General features: G+C 45.9%; 1 protein-coding gene across 2 annotated transcripts; it reads left to right on the top strand.

The window, feature by feature from the left end:
• The first annotated feature begins 1488 nt into the window (after positions 1-1488).
• Positions 1489-18085, top strand: LOC109877910 (glycogenin-1-like). Of its 2 annotated transcripts, none has more exons than XM_020470140.2 (7): positions 1489-1673; positions 4512-4647; positions 6402-6576; positions 6650-6812; positions 12576-12702; positions 15579-15807; positions 17553-18085. In XM_020470140.2, exons 1-7 carry the CDS (start codon positions 1664-1666, stop codon positions 17763-17765), a joined length of 1053 nt encoding a protein of 350 aa, XP_020325729.1. In that variant the 5' UTR covers positions 1489-1663; the 3' UTR covers positions 17766-18085. The 2 variants fall into 2 exon arrangements, with proteins under 2 accessions (XP_020325729.1, XP_031652796.1); XM_031796936.1 differs by having other exon boundaries at positions 1541-1673; positions 15579-15795.
• Positions 18086-19229: the final 1144 nt, after the last annotated feature.

Here is a 19229-nt window from a genome sequence, read left to right as displayed (position 1 = left end):
GTATGGGGATGAGGTAGGTGAAAAAGGGTGGGCTATTTACCAATAGACTATGTACAGCTGCAGCGATCGGTTAGCTGCTCAGATAGCTGATGTTTGAAGTTGGTGAGGGAGATAAAAGTCTCCAACTTCAGCGATTTTTGCAATTCGTTCCAGTCACAGGCAGCAGAGTACTGGAACGAAAGGCGGCCAAATGAGGTGTTGGCTTTAGGGATGATCAGTGAGATACACCTGCTGGAGCGCGTGCTACGGATGGGTGTTGCCATCGTGACCAGTGAGCTGAGATAAGGCGGAGCTTTACCTAGCATACAGTGGGGCCTGAAATGATTGACATCCTTGATAAAGATGAGCAATAATGACTGTTTAAAATAAATCATTCAAATACTGAGCTATATTTAATGCTAAAAAGAAAAGGGAAATTATATTTTTTTATACTAATACAATTGCTCAGAGAAAGAGATTTTGTTTAACAAGTAATCTTTTTTTCTCTCAAAATGGTAGTGGTTAAAACTATTGACACCCCTAAAGATGATTATAAATAATGTAGTCAAAAGTTTAGTATTTTGTCCCATTCTCCCAAGACATGTTCAACTCCCCTGTTATTGTAATGGTGAGAGGTTAGCATGTCTTGGGGGTATGATATATAATGCTAACCTCCCCTGTTATTGTAATGGTGGGAGGTTAGCATGTCTTGGGGGTATGATATATAATGCTAACCTCCCCTGTTATTGTAATGGTGGGAGGTTAGCATGTCTTGGGGGTATGATATATAATGCTAACCTCCCCTGTTATTGTAATGGTGGGAGGTTAGCATGTCTTGGGGGTATGATATATAATGCTAACCTTCCCTGTTATTGTAATGGTGGGAGGTTAGCATGTCTTGGGGGTATGATATATAATGCTAAACTTCCCTGTTATTGTAATGGTGAGTGGTTAGCATGTCTTGGGGGTATGATATATAATGCTAACCTTCCCTGTTATTGTAATGGTGAGAGGTTAGCATGTCTTGGGGGTATGATATATAATGCTAACCTTCCCTGTTATTGTAATGGTGGGAGGTTAGCATGTCTTGGGGGTATGATATATAATGCTAAACTTCCCTGCCATTGCAATGGTGAGAGGCCAGCACGTCCTGGGGGTATGACACACAATGCCAACCCTCCCTGTTATTGTAATGGTGGGAGGGGAGGTTAGCACTATATATCATACCCCCAAGACATGCCAACCTCCCACCACTACAACAACAGGGAAGGTCAGCATATTTGACTAAAACATAATCATATTAAACCTTGCTTATGTTTGTATACGGTCACATATGTCTCTCTATCATGCCCGAGAATACTTTGGAACAGATTTACTAAATGTTAATCACTTGGAGCTGATTTGGTGTTTTTTTTTAGTCTTTTGTGTCCAACAATAATTGTTTTTCTTTTGCTCAGCAACCTCTGGGATGAAATAAAATCCCCTGTGGGCCAGATTGTGATCCGCGGGCCGCCAGTTGCGGAACCCTTCCATAGATAGTGAGGAGTGGGTGTGCGCCAAGACCCTGTCACGTGACCCACTGTCTACATGCGTCTATAAATTCACCTCCATGTCGTAGGCTTGTCCTTTTCTAACGAAGGTGCTGTGTCTAATCTACAGAGGATCTGCAACTTCTACTAGCAATATGTCAAAAGGTACGTGACGGTTTGTTACAATGTAATCCTTGGATGATGTGATGGAAGTTTGGCTGTGGCAGACACGGTGGAAACTATGTAACTTGTCGTGATTGTTCCCACTGTCAGAGGCTAAAAAAGTTACTGTGGAGTTGCAGCAATGTCCGTCGTATATAAATGATGGGATGGCAGGCACGTTGAGAAATGTACAGCTTGGTTTGTTGCTGTTATTTTGGTTTTGTCGATTCGTGACAGAACCGGCATGTGGAAACCGGCTGAGTCGTTATTTAGTCTATTTTCCGCTTTCCATCACGGCGTGTTTTGCAACATGGACTTTCTTAATAGAGCCGTATCGATACGTTTCACGGCTGTGTGGATAACGGTTGGGTCAAGGAGTTTCGCTGTTGCTCAGTCTCTCCCTAGTTGTAACCCCATATTCACACGTACCCTAAACAGCCGACAGCACCGACTGAGCGGTCCCTGTCTGGCACTGATGTACCCAGCCGTTAATACTGGTGTGGACCGGTTCAACAACGTCCATTCAGGCTGCAAATGAATCATTTTCTTACTCAAAGGGTCTCTCATCCTGCGTTTAGACTTTAATACAACTGGGAACTGGTGGAAAAAACGAGCCCACCGTTAAAGCTTGTTACAGTAACCTAAAAATATATATTATCGAAAACCACAAGTTTTGGGCTCAGTGCAACGCGTCAATTCTGGCCTTCATTTTGAGGGTTTCTAGAATCAAATCGTAGATTCCTGCCGTTGTGCCCTTAAGCAAGGCACAGCATCCCAGGCGCCCTGTGGCAGCCCCCGCACCTCTTCAAAACCTGTTTTTAGAGGTTTGGTGAAAAGCAGAAGACATCTTTTTGTTGGACCGCCTGCACACTGGACCAATACAGTGGTATCATTTATCTATTTGACGGCCTGTCATTAAATATAGTTAAGGAGAAAAATGATGCCTTTGCGTCCTGAGACGCAAAGAGAAAAGGTGTCATCCCATGGTCATCTTCCTTTGTGATAGCAGCACTTTCTAGATCTTCATATAGTCAGTGGGTTGAGGCCTGAAGGCCAACAGCATGTCTTTCTGTGCTTATCATAAAGTGCATTTTACCAGTAAGAGTAGCAGAGATCCAGTAGAACAGCCTTCTGTTGACTTTTTTGGTTGGCAGATTGATTTGGGCTTTCTTTTTTTCTAATATAACATCAGCTGTTTTCTTGGGACCAATGGCAATACGGGGTGGGAGGGAGGTACAGTTGGAAATGCATCATTTCACTTCAGCTGTACCTGGTTTGGCATCTGAACACAATTTGAGGTTTTGTATCCAGTGGATTCTTTTTACCAGGCTGTTATCCAGTTGGCCCCCAAAACCAAGTGTAGTGTATACTATACCAGGGGGTTGTTTAACTTGACCAGCCAGGCCTGCTAATATTAACTGCCAGTTTCTACATTTGGCATTATAATTACATGAATCTATTAGCCCTTTGTTAGCTTACAATCATTTCATTGTTGAGATGTGAGTCTATGGGCAGTTTTATAGATTTTCCTATCTGGCACAGCATTCCAAAGTAGACATCATCAAGACCTTGGCCATTCTGTCTGGCATTCAGACATTGGTTTCATTGTTAAAACTGCCACAGACCATTGGACATTACTCCCTCACAATTTTTACTTTAATCAATATTTTCTTAACTCTACTACTTCAACTGCATTGTTGATTAAGGGCTCGTAAGTAAGCATTTCACGATAAGGTCTACGCCTGTTGTATTCAGTGCTTGTGACAAAATACCATTTGAGTTAGTTTGATGCACTGATATGAGTTTTGACCGATATCCGGTATTTTCCATGTCAAAAAACCCGATACCGATATTTAACATTTTAGCTGCCTTTTAAGCATTCTAATACAGCCAAATAGTTGCAACCCAAAAATGATTTTGTTGGCATTTCCCCATGTCCCCATAACCAGTAAAACATCAACACTTACTTGCTGTTTCGTTGTTCATTTGTTCATTCTCAACCAGGATTTCATCATGCATGTCAAGCAGTGAAGTTTCTCATAAGTACCTGGGAGTCTGGATTGATAAATTGTCCTTTGTAACGAATATATAGAAAATCTGGCTGTTTTTTTGGTTATAGAAATAAATCAATCCTTAGTATTAAAAATAAGGGATTATTCAAACTTCTCCCCTGTTGGATGTTGGTGATATTGTTTACATGCGGCACAACCTGTTTTAAACCCCTTGGACGCCGTCTTCCATTACGTTTCATCACGGGACAATTTTAGGACTCATTGTAGTCTGTATAAACATGTGGGATGGACCTCAGTTTTTAAGAGCTGCATTCCCTATTATTTACAAAACGAACTGACAAACTCCCTCTATGTAACATTAACTAGGATAAGAATCATAAGTTACCCGTTCACAGGAATCGATGACACAAGAGATCCCTCCAGTCTCCACAGATTTGGGGAAATCTGATTAGTTTTTGCCCCTATTTTGTGCATCAATCTGCAGAGTTCACTGCAGTTAGATGTGCTGGTACCACTCAGGCAGTTGATTGATTGAGGACCTCTATGTAGTTAAATGGGATTGCTTTTATACCATTTTATTGTGCTGAATGATATTGTTTTATATGTTTATGTTTTAATCTGTTTTTATTGTAATGTGTACAGGGCTCTCTTGTAAAATAGATTTTTAATCTCAATGTGACACCCTGTTTAAAAATATATACAAAATTAGTGTCCTTACAAAGTATTTTTGGGGGAAGGTTTTAAGAGTAGGATTCACACCATTTGAACCTAATGCAAATGTTATTCCTAAATTTGTATTAACAAGTTATGCCCCCCCCCCCCCATCCAGACCAGGCTTTTGTGACATTGGCCACCAATGACAACTATGCCAGGGGAGCCATGGTCCTGGGAAAGTCCCTGAGGAACCACCAGACAACCAGGAAGCTGGTGGTTATGATCGGCCCCCACGTCTCTGATCCCTGCAAGTAAGAACCTCTTTAAAGGACAATGTTTTACAACCAAATCTATATGGTTTCACTTGTTGAAGAATTTACTCCAACCACTGATTAATTTCATCCTTGTTGGGACACCCAAATACGTCTCTTCAGAAAAGCGTTCAATGTAGTGATGCAGTTCCTCAGATGTTGTGCACATGACATTGCGGATGAAGGAATGGCAGTGTAATATTCAGTGCGATGCCCCTCCGTCCATTCTACAGGTAACTGCCTAAAATAAGGAAATGCCAGTAAATGAAGGATACAAAGTATGTTGCAGGAGCTTCCACACAGGAAGTTCCAGACAACTGTTGAAACTATGCCAACGGGCGTTGAAACTATGCCAACGGGCGTTGAAACTATGCCAACGGGCGTTGAAACTATGCCAACGGGCGTTGAAACTATGCCAACGGGCATGGAAACTATGCCAACGGGCATGGAAACTGTTCTGGCGGCTCATGGTGGCCCAATGCCCTGTTAAGATGCTTTGTTTCCTTTGTTTTGGCTGGTACCTGCAGCAGTAGGCTAGAGAGTGATTCATCTGCCACCCCCACTCTTCAGGGGACTGGCACACACTGGCATGGCTGGATAGGGGAAAGGCTTGAGTGCACAAAATGGTAGAAAATTCCCCGATTAAAGTTTGGAATAACAAAATAGCTTTTTTCCCCTATCGTAAGGAAAAATATTTTATTTTGTGTTTTTTGGAACAGTAATTGGTGATATATTTTGTCAAATCTTATTCCAATATTTGACCATTTGAAAACGGTTCTAAGAATATTTTTGTAGGACTTAAGAGTTTTAAAACAAATGTACTTTGAGGGTAGTATACAATAATATGTTTAGAAAATGCCAGCAGAGGACGTGTGAGTTGAACTCTGACCATATATGTAAGAACCTGTCACTTCCCAGTTACATTTCCCTTAATGCCCGTATAGGTCCATGCAATATCTACTAAGCTAACAAATGGAGTTTGATGGCCATAAAATCTCATTTGGCTGTTTAAAAAAAAAAAAAATGTAGGGCCCCATATTGGCATATCTTGGCATATCTATCTATTATTTTATGAAATATTGAGTTTGGCCTTTACTGCTATAGAAATGCTTTGAATGACACATTCATAAATGTCAACTAAGTAAAAAAATAAGTAATAAGGAACAAGGATTTGAAGTCTGTCCTATATCTGAGAATGTAAGAAAATGCATGTCTACTTGTGTTATTTTTGGCACATTTCACCCCATGCACTTTCTGCAATTTTTACAAACCCGGTACTGTGTTAGCGTCAGATGATTCCCATGAAGCGTGTGCATCGTAGAGCAGAACAACTGACACCTTAGTGTTCGCTAGGCTCCCTTTTCGATATTGTAGCTCCAACTGTTCGATCTGGACAGTTGGTTTTGTGAGAAACGAGGACGTCCACGACAGTGTTCAGATGACTGCCCTAAACTTGTGGATGTCGTAGAGCCAACCAACTGGCACGGTTGTGTTCGAGAGTTTCTCCGTATTGGCGACATTTGTAGCACACACAGTTCGGGTTTTACAGCTGATTGTCTTGTCCGGATCATTGTGTAGGAGTTGAATACCCAGAGAACATCCCTACAAGTTTGGCATGGTAAGGCCTGGCCCCCGCCCTATGCCCCTGACTCATCACCACTGCAGTTATTCAGAATGCTTTCCACTGTACACCATATTGACGGTACGTCATGCCGTCTCTGCTTCCTCCTCTCCTCTTCCTCCACCTCCACCAGGGGAGTGCTTCTCAAGATCTTTGACGAGGTACTGTTGGTGGATGTGTTGGACAGCGGAGACGCAGCTCACCTGGACCTGATGAAGAGACCTGACCTGGGAGTCACCTTCACCAAGCTACACTGCTGGACCCTTACACACTACTCCAAATGTGTCTTCATGGATGCAGACACACTGGTGAGACAGTTGGTGTTGATTTGTGCACACTCCCCCTGGTACGGTATAGTTCACCTGTATGTGTTTGTTGCAGGTGGTACAGAACATAGATGAGTTGTTTGACAGAGAGGAGCTCTCTGCGGCCCCGGATCCCGGCTGGCCAGACTGTTTCAACTCCGGCGTGTTCGTGTTCCGACCCTCCAACGAGACGTACAGCAAACTGCTCCAGTACTGCGCAGAACATGGCAGCTTCGATGGTACGTGTTAGTTTGTAATGTTTCCTTTTGTTAAGAAATGTAACGTCCATTTCCCATCCCATGACTTCTGTATTTTAATGCTACCTCTTGTACTCATTACATAGAGCAAACCATTGGCGCTTTTGTACAAATTTAGGTCTATCGGAGTAGTGTTTCCATTGTCTGCTGGTAGGTCATGCAGCATATTGTAGTGTTTCCATGGTCTGCTGGTAGGTCATGCAGCATATTGTAGTGTTTCCATGGTCCAACCTTCCCACAATAAGGGGTGAATTTGGCCCGTTCCTCCTGACAGAGCTGGTGTAACTGGGTCAGGTTTGTAGGCCTCCTTGCTCACACACACTTTTTCAGTTCTGCCCACATTTTCTATAGGATTGAGGTCATGGCTTGACTTTGTTGTCCTTAAGACATTTCGCCACAACTTTGGAGGTATGCTTGGGGTCATTGTCCATTTGGAAGACCCATTTGCGACCAAGCTAACTTTCTGACTAATGTCTTGATGTTGATTCAATATATCCACAGAATTTTCAAAAGCCAATTATCAAATGAAAGCCCAGCTTTAGCAAAATGCTTAGACCAGGGTATGACACCCAGCTTTAGCAAAATGCTCATTAAACATGTCAAGCAGTTTATTCTGGTCACATAGCAGTTTATTCTGGTCACATAGCAGTTTATTCTGGTCACATAGCAGTTTATTCTGGTCACATAGCAGTTTATTCTGGTCACATAGCAGTTTATTCTGGTCACATAGCAGTTTATTCTGGTCACATATCTGAGGTCAATTTCAGCAGAAGACGAGGAGTTCATTTTAACATTCATCTGCCACCCCCACTCTTCAGGGGACTGGCACACGCCTAGTCTGCGGGCACACGCCTAGTCTGCGGGCACACGCCTGGTCTGCGGGCACACGCCTGGTCTGCGGGCACACGCCTGGTCTGCGGGCACACGCCTGGTCTGCGGGCACACGCCTGGTCTGCGGGCACACGCCTGGTCTGCGGGCACACGCCTGGTCTGCGGGCACACGCCTGGTCTGCGGGCACACGCCTGGTCTGCGGGCACACGCCTGGTCTGCGGGCACACGCCTGGTCTGCGGGCACACGCCTGGTCTGCGGGCACACGCCTGGTCTGCGGGCACACGCCTGGTCTGCGGGCACACGCCTGGTCTGCGGGCACACGCCTGGTCTGCGGGCACACGCCTGGTCTGCGGGCACACGCCTGGTCTGCGGGCACACGCCTGGTCTGCGGGCACACGCCTGGTCTGCGGGCACACGCCTGGTCTGCGGGCACACGCCTGGTCTGCGGGCACACGCCTGGTCTGCGGGCACACGCCTGGTCTGCGGGCACACGCCTGGTCTGCGGGCACACGCCTGGTCTGCGGGCACACGCCTGGTCTGCGGGCACACGCCTGGTCTGCGGGCACACGCCTGGTCTGCGGGCACACGCCTGGTCTGCGGGCACACGCCTGGTCTGCGGGCACACGCCTGGTCTGCGGGCACACGCCTGGTCTGCGGGCACACGCCTGGTCTGCGGGCACACGCCTGGTCTGCGGGCACACGCCTGGTCTGCGGGCACACGCCTGGTCTGCGGTATGCTAATTGGCTAGAGCTGCGGTATGCTAATTGGCTAGAGCTGGTCTTTAACATTTATGCTCCGGCTCTCCACTACAACTGGAAAACAATCGGGGGGGCCATTATTGTGCCAGTCATTTTTGGCGTGGCTGTGTAGCGCTGGCTAACCAACTATTGGGCAATGGAAGATCGGAGTGATGAAATGGTTCAGGAGAGATCAGACTTCAGGTCTTGGTCCGGGGGCGCCTCAATACAATTTCCCCTTTATTACTGCATGCTGTCCAGGTGGCAGTGAGGCAGTAGCTGGACCTGTGGTTCAGTATCATCTGCTGCCAAGGTACACTGGCAGTGCCCCCAGGGGTAGAGAGGCATTCCTGCTGGCTTCTGCTCAGCCCCTCTAAATGAAGATTCTTGGGCTCATTAACTTTCTGGAACCTCTCTGCTGGAGTGAAGCCTCAAGGGGGGTATCTGGCCGGCCTGGGGTTGGGCTGACAATAGACGGATAGTACTTCAGCCCCTCTGTTTATAATAAACTGTAGAAACAAGGGGTTTAGACTGCATACACAGCGCTACGCTGTTGAACACACAGCCTACAGCCTACAGTCTTCAGTTTAAAGGTCCTCCTGCTCACGCTCTGTGTACAGTAGACAGACCACTCTAACGTGTGGCTAGTTTGTCCTCAACCTCAGCACAAGATATATTTTCTCCATGTCGTAATTTGACTGGTGGATTGTGAAACCTTGGGTGTAGATTACTCAATGACCTCTTTCATACCTTTTACGTGTGTTTGTCATCTCTAGGAATGTTAGCCTCTTCTGAGAAGGTTACTCAGCTGTTGGTGTGTCATTTAAAGACTTGCTCGGCCTATAGTGTGGCGGAATGTTTGTTTAAAATGTTTGACAAACACCTGGGGTGTTCATTAGTCAGATTCCTTTGCAGAAGTCTTAATCTGTGGCAATGTTTTTCAACGGAAACAGTGTACTCCAAACAGAAATCCACTCACACCATGACGTCTAACTACCAGAGGAATACAGGGGTGTCCTTCGTGATGTTCTGTACATTGCGTGATTACACACTACGTGCTGGCACTGTGATAGCCACACTGCCAGGCTGCCCAGACCGTTTCCTATAAATACATCTGTGGAAAGTGACTGACTGTATAGTGACTTTATCATATAGCGATAGACACTCTGTCAGCTCAGACATTTTGCTATTTATATCTCTGCATGGCTGAAGCATAGTGACTGGATATCAAATCCAGTGTTATTTGTCACAGGCTTTGGAAACAACCGGTGTAGACTAGCAGTGAAATGTTAACTTAACGGCCCTTCCCAACAATGCAGAGAAAAGGGATAAAGTGAGACCAGATGGTAAACCGTAACAGCAGTGTATGTAAAGAGCTGGTGCAAGAAAGGCTGAATGCAGGAGTAGCTATTGGTTAACTAGAATGGAGAAAATAAACTAGGACCAGACGCCCTGGGCTGGCGTGGTTGCGTCTGGCCCTGGGCTGGCGTGGTTGCGTCTGGCCCTGGGCTGGCGTGGTTGCGTCTGGCCCTGGGCTGGCGTGGTTGCGTCTGGCCCTGGGCTGGCGTGGTTGCGTCTGGCCCTGGGCTGGCGTGGTTGCGTCTGGCCCTGGGCTGGCGTGGTTGCGTCTGGCCCTGGGCTGGCGTGGTTGCGTCTGGCCCTGGGCTGGCGTGGTTGCGTCTGGCCCTGGGCTGGCGTGGTTGCGTCTGGCCCTGGGCTGGCGTGGTTGTTTAACACTTATTTCATAGTTTTCATGTCTTCACTATTATTCGACAATGTAGAAAATAGTCAAAATAAAGCAACCCTGGAATGACTAGCTGTCAACCTGGGGCTGTGTAGTGGTCGGCTGGGGCTGTGTAGTGGTCGGCTGGGGCTGTGTAGTGGTCGGCTGGGGCTGTGTAGTGGTCGGCTGGGGCTGTGTAGTGGTCGGCTGGGGCTGTGTAGTGGTCGGCTGGGGCTGTGTAGTGGTCGGCTGGGGCGTGGCTGGAGCTGACTACTGTTGAGTTAAGAGAAGAGGGATTTATACCTTTTCTGGAGGGAATAGTATTTGTCTGAGGCTTTCTGGCTGTGGCTCAGCTTTTCATGACCAGGAGACCTACAAAGTATCAGATCTGAAATGGATTCCAGATATTGGCTTTAAATGAAAGATCCACCTATTAGGTCACTTTGTGCTATTTTCTGACCTAACTAATGCATGGCTGTTAGGAGAGAGAGAGGAGTGCTGTGTTTGCTGCCACCACCCCCATCCAACCGTCCAGAAATATCCTACACCGCAGTCTGTGTAAAGAGCATTGTGGGTACTGGGCCTTCAGAAAGTATTCACACCCCCTTTTCCACGTTTTAAAGCATGATTTGTTCAAATGGATTCAGGTAACTTTTTTGCCCCTACGCCCTGCTCCTACGCCCTGCCCCTACGCCCTGCCCCTACGCCCTGCCCCTACGCCCTGCCCCTACGCCCTGCCCCTACGCCCTGCTCCTACGCCCTGCCCCTACGCCCTGCCCCTACGCCCTGCCCCTACGCCCTGCCCCTACGCCCTGCCCCTACGCCCTGCCCCTACGCCCTGCCCCTACGCCCTGCTCCTACGCCCTGCCCCTACGCCCTGCCCCTACGCCCTGCCCCTACGCCCTGCCCCTACGCCCTGCCCCTACGCCCTGCCCCTACGCCCTGCCCCTACGCCCTGCCCCTACGCCCTGCCCCTACGCCCTGCCCCTACGCCCTGCCCCTACGCCCTGCCCCTACGCCCTGCCCCTACGCCCTGCCCCTACGCCCTGCCCCTACGCCCTGCTCCTACGCCCTGCCCCTACGCCCTGCCCCTACGCCCTGCCCCTACGCCCTGCCCCTACGCCCTGCCCCTACGCCCTGCCCCTACGCCCTGCTCCTACGCCCCATAATGTCAGTGGAATCGTTTTTTTGAACATTATTAGAGATTCAAAACATTGCCTTCAGTCTTCAACTGTATGTTTGGGGCAAATCCAATATTACACTTAACTGAGTACCACTCCATGTTTTCAAGTGTAGTGGTGGCTGCATCTTATGGATGTGCTTGTCATTTGTTAAGGACCAGAGTTTTTCAGGAGGGAAAAAAAACCCAGAATAGAGCTCAGCACAGGCAACATCCTCGAGGAAAACCTGGTTCATTCTGCTTTCAACCAGACACTGGGAGATGAATTCACCTTTCAGCTGGACAATAACCTAAAACACAAGGCCAAATCTACACGAGTTGCTTACTGAGGAGACAGTGAATGTTCCATGTTTTACCTTAACTACTTAAATCTGCAGAATGGCGAGACCTGAAATTGTTGTCTAGCGACGATCAATAACCATTTGAAAAGGGTTATCTACATATGTTGCACAATGCAGTTGTGGAAAGCTCTTCGACATACCCAGGAAGACTCACAGCTGTCATCTCGGGTGTGAATCTCAGGTGTGTGTAGTTGCGTGAGGGGAAAAATGTAATCCATTAGTTCGGGCTGTAACAACAACGTAGAATAAGGTCAAGGGGTATGAATACTTTCTGAAGGTACCTTCTATTCAGACCATCTTATGTAAACATTGAGTGACTTTGTGTACATCCAGATTTACTGTCAGGACTGATCTGAGCAGTCACCTGACTAGGAGCCTGTGGTGGCGTTGGCAGGAGGTCAAATGGCTTTAGGGGTCAGAGGTGAATCAGTTGGATAGATGGCTGAATGTCTGACAGTCAGCTGAGCCATACATCGGTACAGATGCTTCTCTCTGAAGTCTATCATTTAGACAACCTGTTCACATTACGTTAGTCATTTAGCAAAGTGACTTAGTGCATCTTAAGGTATCTAGGCGAGACAACCACATCATAGGAAGTAAATTCTTCCTGAAAGTAGCGATCAGCGACGTCTCTGTGTCCACCTGTTTTATAGTCTCTGAGGTTGTGGCTTGGGTGCAGAGGATATTAACAGATTGAGTTTGTTTCACAGCATCTGTTTATAAAATAACGTTGGTCTTTCTGCGGTGGGTTTCTTGTTAGCCTCACTGTCTGGTCTAGTCATCCTGGACAGGGTACAAAGCTCATGATGATACTAGAAGTACTTCTAGATGGAGTAAGTCTTGAACCAGTCATAAACATTTATGTTGGGGCAAAATATTTTGTGCTTCCTGTTGTGTAATTGCTAACAGATGTTTTTCTTCTGTCTCTAGGTGGAGATCAGGGGGTCTTGAATGGCTTCTTCAGTAACTGGGCAACAGCAGATATATCAAAACACCTCCCCTTCATCTACAACCTCAGCAGCATAGCAATCTACACTTACCTTCCAGCATTCAAACAGTCAGTACTCAGTCTACTCCTCCCTTTCAGTACTCATATGATAGCACTGTGTAGCTCTAGTTGCTGGTTTAGGCAGTAACGACTATCTGAATAGACCTCTATTTCTTACATTGATAAACCATTCAGCTGAATCACAAGCATGGCTACCTGAAGTTAATATTTGATGTGTTTTCTACAACGCCCTGCTTGCCTAATGGTAGGTGGGAAGATCAGCACTGACTCAGTAGTAGACTACCTGTAAAACCCCTAGCAGGGAAAGGTTTGTTGGCGTGGGCTGTGAGAACGGGAGGTGTAAGGTGATACGGTCACATGAAAGTGTGCTCATGCTATGGCATCAGGTTACCAGTGATGGGAGCTTTTACGGAGCAGCAGCATAAAGTCTAAAGGCTTCTCCCAGCTACTGTAGGGCCCAAGGCCTTGTTGGGTTAGATATCAAGCAGACGCTTCACAGCTGAGGCCAAAATAAAGCTATTTATTTAAAGACCTTTATGCTTGTAGACAGGACCTCTGCTGGTCAGTGACATCTCTCCCTCTCCTTTCTCTCTTGCCCTTCATTCTCTTCCCCCCACCACCCCCCTCTCTCTGGCATTTATTTTTACTCTGGCAAAATCAGACATTTCATCAATGTATCTCAGGCGTTTGTTATTTATTTCACCTTTATTTAACCAGGTAGGCTAGTTGAGAACAAGTTGTCATTTGCAACTGCGACCTGGCCAAGATAAAGCGTAGCAATTCGACACAACAGTTACACATGGAATAAACAAAACATACAGTCAATAATTAATTTTAATTTTATTTATTTATTTATTTAAAAGAAAACAAAGTCTATATACAGTGAGTGTAAATGAGGTAAGATAAGGCAATAAATAGGCCAATAGTGGCGAAGTAATTTCAATATAATAATTAAACACTGGAATGGTAGATGTGCAGAAGATGAATGTGCAGGTAGAGATACTGGGGTGCAAAATAAATAAATACCAGTTTTTTTTTTTTTTACCTTTATTTAACTAGGCAAGTCAGTTAAGAACAAATTCTTATTTTCAATGACGGCCTGGGAACAGTGGGTTAACTGCCTGTTCAGGGGCAGAACGACAGATTTTGTACCTTGTCAGCTCGGGGATTTGAACTTGCAACCTTTCGGTTACTAGTCCAATGCTCTAACCACTAGGCTACACTGCCGCCCCACTGCCGCCCAGTATGGGGATGAGTATGGGGATGAGGTAGGTAGATGGCCTATCTGTAAACAGCCCATCTAAGTACAGGTGCAGTGATCTGTAAAATGCTCTGACAACTGGTGCTTAAAGCTAGTGAGGGAGATGTGAGTCTCCAGCTTCAGATTTTTGCAATTCTTTCCAGTCATGGGCAGCAGAACTGGAAGGAAAGATGACCAAAGGAGTAATTGGCTTTGGGGGTGACCAGTGAGATATACCTGCTGGAGAGCGTGCTACGAGTGGGTGCTGCTATGGTGACCAGTGAGCTAAGGCGAGGCTTTACCTAGCAGAGACTTGTAGATAACCTGTAGCCAGTTGGTTTAGCGACGAGAATGAAGCGAGGGTCAACCAATGAGAGCGTACAGGTCGCAATGGTGGGTAGTGTATGGAGCTTTGGTGACAAAACGGATGGCACTGTGATAGACGGCATCCAGTTTCTTGAGTCGAGTGTTGGAGACTATTTTATAGATGACATCACCGAAGTCGAGGATCGGTAGTATGGTCAGTTTTACGAGGGTATGTTTGGCAGCATGAGTGAAGGATGCTTTGTTGCGATATAGGAAGCCGATTCTAGATTTAATTTTGGATTGGAGATGGTTAATGTGAGTCTGGAAGGAGAGTTTACAGTCTAACCAGACACCCAGGTATTTGTAGTTGTCCACGTATTGTAAGTCAGAGCCGTCCAGAGTAGTGATGCTGGACAGGCGGGCAGGTTAGGGCAGCGATCGATTGAAAAGCATGCGTTTAGTTTTACTTGCGTTTAAGAGCAGTTGGAGGCGACGGAAGGGGAGTTGTATGGCATTGAAGCTCATCTGGAGGTTAGTTAACAGTGTCCAAAGAAGGGCCAGAAGTATACAGAATGGTGTCGTCTGCTTAGAGTTGGATCAGAGAATCACCAGCATCAAGAGCAACATCATTGATGTATACAGAAAAGAGTCGGCCTGAGAATTGAACCCTGTGGCACCCCCATAGAGACTGTCAGAGATCCGGACAACAGGCTCTCCGATTTGACACACTGAACTCTATCAGAGAAGTAGTTGCTAAACCAGGCGAGGCAATCATTTGAGAAACCAAGGCTGTCAATAAGAATGTTGTGATTGACAGTCGAAAGCCTTGGCCAGGTCGATGAATACGGCTGCACAGTGTTGTCTCTTATCGATGGCGGTTATGATGTCGTTTAGAACCTTGCGCGTGGCTGAGGTGCACCCATGACCATCTCTGAAACCAGATTGCATAGAGAAGGTACAGTGGGATTCTAAATGGTCAGTAATCTGTTTGTTAACTTGGCTTTCGAAGACCTTAGAAAGACAGGGTAGGATAGATATAGGTCTGTAGCAGTTTGGGTCTAGAATGTCACCCCCTTTGAAGAGGGGGATGACCGCGGCAGCTTACCAGTCTTTGGGATGCTCAGACAATACGAAAGAGGTCGAGCAGGCTGGTAATAGGGGTTGCAACAATTTCGGCAGATCATTTTAGAAAGAGAGGGTCCAGATTGTCTAGCCCAGCTGATTTGTAGGTGTCCAGATTTTGCAGCTCTTTCAGAACATCGGCTATCTGGATTTGGATAAAGGAGAAATGGTGGGGGCTGTGGAGGGTGCCGGGCAGTTGACCGGGGCTTTATAAAATAAATTTGATTGACGTAAATTAACATGCATTCTGTTCCAGATACGGTGCCAACGCCAAGGTGGTCCACTTCCTGGGTCAGACCAAGCCGTGGAGCTACACGTACGACCCCAAGACCAAGAAGGTCAGCGGGGACATGCAGGAGACCTCCACACACCCCAGCTTCCTCCTGGACTGGTGGTTCCTCTACTCTTCTTCTGTGGTGCCCATGATGACGGAGGGATATGGAGACCAGCCCTTCCACTCTGGCTGTGTGGAAGTCAGTCTAGAAGTATTAGCCTTTTCTTCCTCTACAGAATGTATCAACAGCTGGAACAATTTAAATTAAGTGGTTACTTGGATGCTTCTTGTTAGTAAGTAAAAGTAATATTGTCTCATCGCACCTCCTGAATTAATACCAAACGATATAAATTACGATGAGTCAATTTGTGAAACAGTGTTACTTCAGTCCTGATGGCTGTTGCGATGTGTAACCCTCATTCGTCCATCTGATAGTTCCAATCCTCGGTCAAAGAAAGTTGTAATCATCATGGTCACTGGCATGAGCTGTGGTCCCAGATCTATAGTCACAAGGGGGATGGATGGAAGGTATGCTGAAGGAGACTAGTTGGTTGTGATGCTGCCTTATCAGACAACGCCTTGTCGCTCGTCACTAATAATTGCTGCTTCTTGTGGGCAATCCGTTCTACAACAAACCTGGCTTAGCGTCTAGCCCTATAATACTATAGCCGTGTGTTCGCTGGCTATATGAACTGAACAAAAATATAAACGCAACATTTAAAGTGTTGGTCCTATGTTAAGTTAGCTGAAATAAAAGATCCCAGAAATATTCCATATGCACAAAAAGCTTATTTCTCATTTTGTGCACAAATTTGTTTACATCACTGTTGGTGAGCATTTTCTCCTTTGCCAAGATAATCCATTTACCTGACTGGTGTTGTGTGTGTATATAGAGAAGCTAATTTGTGATCTGATCATTACACAGGTGCACCTTGTGCTGGGTGACAGGTCACTCTAAAATGTGCAGTTTTGTTACACAACGCCACAGATGTCTCAAGTTGAGGGAGGGTACAATTTGGTATGATTACTGCTGCAATTCCCCATTAATTTGTCTACCGTAAGCCAACTACGAGGTCATAAAGGATAATTTGGCAGTTCAAATTACATCCAACCGGCCTCACAACTGCAGACAACGTGTATGGTGTGGGCGAGCGGTTTGCCAGTGTGAACATGGTGAACAGAGTGCCCCATGGTGGGGTTATGGTACGGGCAGGCATAATCTATGGACAATGAACACACTTGTGTTTAATTGATGGCAATTTGAATGCTCAGATACCGTGACGAGATCTTGAGGCCCATTGTTGTGCCATTCAGCCGCTGCATCACCTCATGTTTCTGCATGATAATACACAGCCCCACGTCACAAGGATCTGTACACAATATCTGGAAGCTGAAGATGGCCTGCGTACTCACTAGACATGTCACCCATTGAGCATGTTTGGGGTGCTCTGGATCAACGTGTACGACAGCGTGTTCCAGTTCCTGCCAATATCCAGCAATGCACAGCCATTGAAGTGGAGTGGGACAACATTCCACAGGCCACAATCAACAGCCTGATCAACTCTGTGAAGGAGATGTTTCGCACTGCATGAGGCAAATGTTGGTCATGCTAGATACTGACCAACAGATGCATCTTTTTTCCCAGTTATGAAATCCATAGATTAGTGCCTCATGAATGTGTTTCAATTGACTGATTTCCTTTTAAATGATCAGTAACTCAGTAAAATCTTGGCTTTGTTGCCTGCTGAGTTTATATATTTGTTCAGTATAGATCGTTTTGATGGTTTAGCGTGAAGTTCATATGTAAAACCTGCCATTCATATTTACACAATTGTGTAGCTGTACTGACTGCGGCGAAACAGGTGTTTTCTCTGTAGGTTTTTAGTTTTGTAGCTTTTTCCTGAATTCATCAAATCTCTGTTCTAGATGTAAATATTGTTTTGTTTCCTTCTCCAGGGAAGCAGCACGTGTTTCCTTCTCCAGGGAAGCAGCACGTATTTCCTCCCGCAGTGTAGCAGCACGTCCCAGGAGCCCCATCACACCGAGCCATACGTGCCACCCGAGACATCTGAGGAACGCAAGCAGAAATGGGAGCAGGGCCAGGCGGACTACATGGGAATGGATTCGTTTGACAATATCCAGAAAAAGCTTGATGCTTTTCTCAAATAAACGTCTACTTAGTTTGACAGATTGATTTAGTATACCCCCCCCCCAACTCTCGATCTCACCAATAGTTGGTTCTCTAGTGAACCACTACCCACACCAGCTCTAAGGATTACAGCACATTGTTTAACAATGTGAAACATTCTGACATCGTTGGCAGAGCACATACACTGCAATACTTGTGTAGTATGTTTAGGCTGTCACATACTGTAAAGATGCCCACACTGTGAAGCACCATTTCTTTTTTTGACACATGATTTAAATGTTTTGAAATTGCTGTATTTGTGAAGAGAATAAAAAATGCAATAAAATATGGCCTTGTCAGATATATGAACATACGAGCCTTACATGGGGACACTGACATATTTGAAAGATTAATACTTAATTTTTTTGGACACTGAAATGCACCTTTCATAGATGCAGGGGTGGCAATACTTCGGAATCCTCAAACTAACAAAGCATTTAATGTATTGTCCTATGTGAATGGAGTCTACACACCGCACAACCAGGGACTGTTACCATGCAGTCAGTTGGATATGAAGTCACACTTGAATGGATGTCTAAACTAACATATCTTCCCCTCTTCTTGTGGAAAGATGGTGCCTTTGTTTTATATCGTTTACAATTCATTTTGCAGCCACTAAGTGGCTCTTCCCTGGCTTGTTTCACCAAGGGTAGGCCTTCAGTTGGCCTGAGCCCAGGGTAGGCCTTCAGTTGGCCTGAGCCCAGGGTAGGCCTTCAGTTGGCCTGAGCCCAGGGTAGGCCTTCAGTTGGCCTGAGCCCTCAAAGCTGGATTTGAGAACCTGTTACACTCTTTGAGCTGAAGGCTCCATTCTTGGGCTTGTGTTTGATCATATCTGTACTCTTGGTACTGACACATACCCCCGGGACATGTTGGTCTCCTTTTGTTCAGCTTCTTTTAGGTGACTTCTTTTACTTGACACATGGTGCCTGTACCACAGCCCCTGTCACATGCTAAATCAACTACTGGTAGAATAAGTTGTTGTGCTTGGTCTTTTATTTGGCACAATAACGTGCTAGGCTTCATTCAGGAAGGTTCAATGGTACAGGACATGAATACATTACGTTGTCACAATTACATCCCATATCTCTGCTCTGTTAGATCTGTGTTAGAAATCAGGATACGAGTACCTCGTTACTATTGAGCCATTGGATTCCCATGTGAAGGCTTATTGGCCATTCATTCATAGACCTAGAGACAGTATAGCACAGAGAAAGGTCATGAGCAGATGAGCTCCCACTTTGTTCAGCATGTTTAGATTTAGACAAACATGGACATATACAGGATGCTACCTTAAACAACAACCTTTACTCCAAACCTACAACCTGATTTTGGATGGGTTTACCTGGAATGCTTCCTACACCCAAGGATTACTATTCCCAAGTTACACAGTAAATGCTCTGGCAAACCAACAGAAACCTGAAAACACCATCCAACCTGGACCTGAG

The sequence above is a fragment of the Oncorhynchus kisutch genome, linkage group LG18 (genome assembly GCF_002021735.2).
Source record: "Oncorhynchus kisutch isolate 150728-3 linkage group LG18, Okis_V2, whole genome shotgun sequence".
NCBI classification, from domain to species: domain Eukaryota; kingdom Metazoa; phylum Chordata; class Actinopteri; order Salmoniformes; family Salmonidae; genus Oncorhynchus; species Oncorhynchus kisutch.
This window is presented reverse-complemented; position numbering and strand designations above follow the sequence as displayed.

What these genes read in the sequence shown, in the direction of transcription:
- LOC109877910 (XM_020470140.2), top strand. An exon ending in CACGTCTCTGATCCCTGCAA is followed by an intron (nt 4,648 to 6,401) that starts GTAAGAACCTCT and finishes CACCTCCACCAG; the next exon opens with GGGAGTGCTTCTCAAGATCT. An exon ending in GTGTGGAAGTCAGTCTAGAA is followed by an intron (nt 15,808 to 17,552) that starts GTATTAGCCTTT and finishes TTCCTTCTCCAG; the next exon opens with GGAAGCAGCACGTGTTTCCT.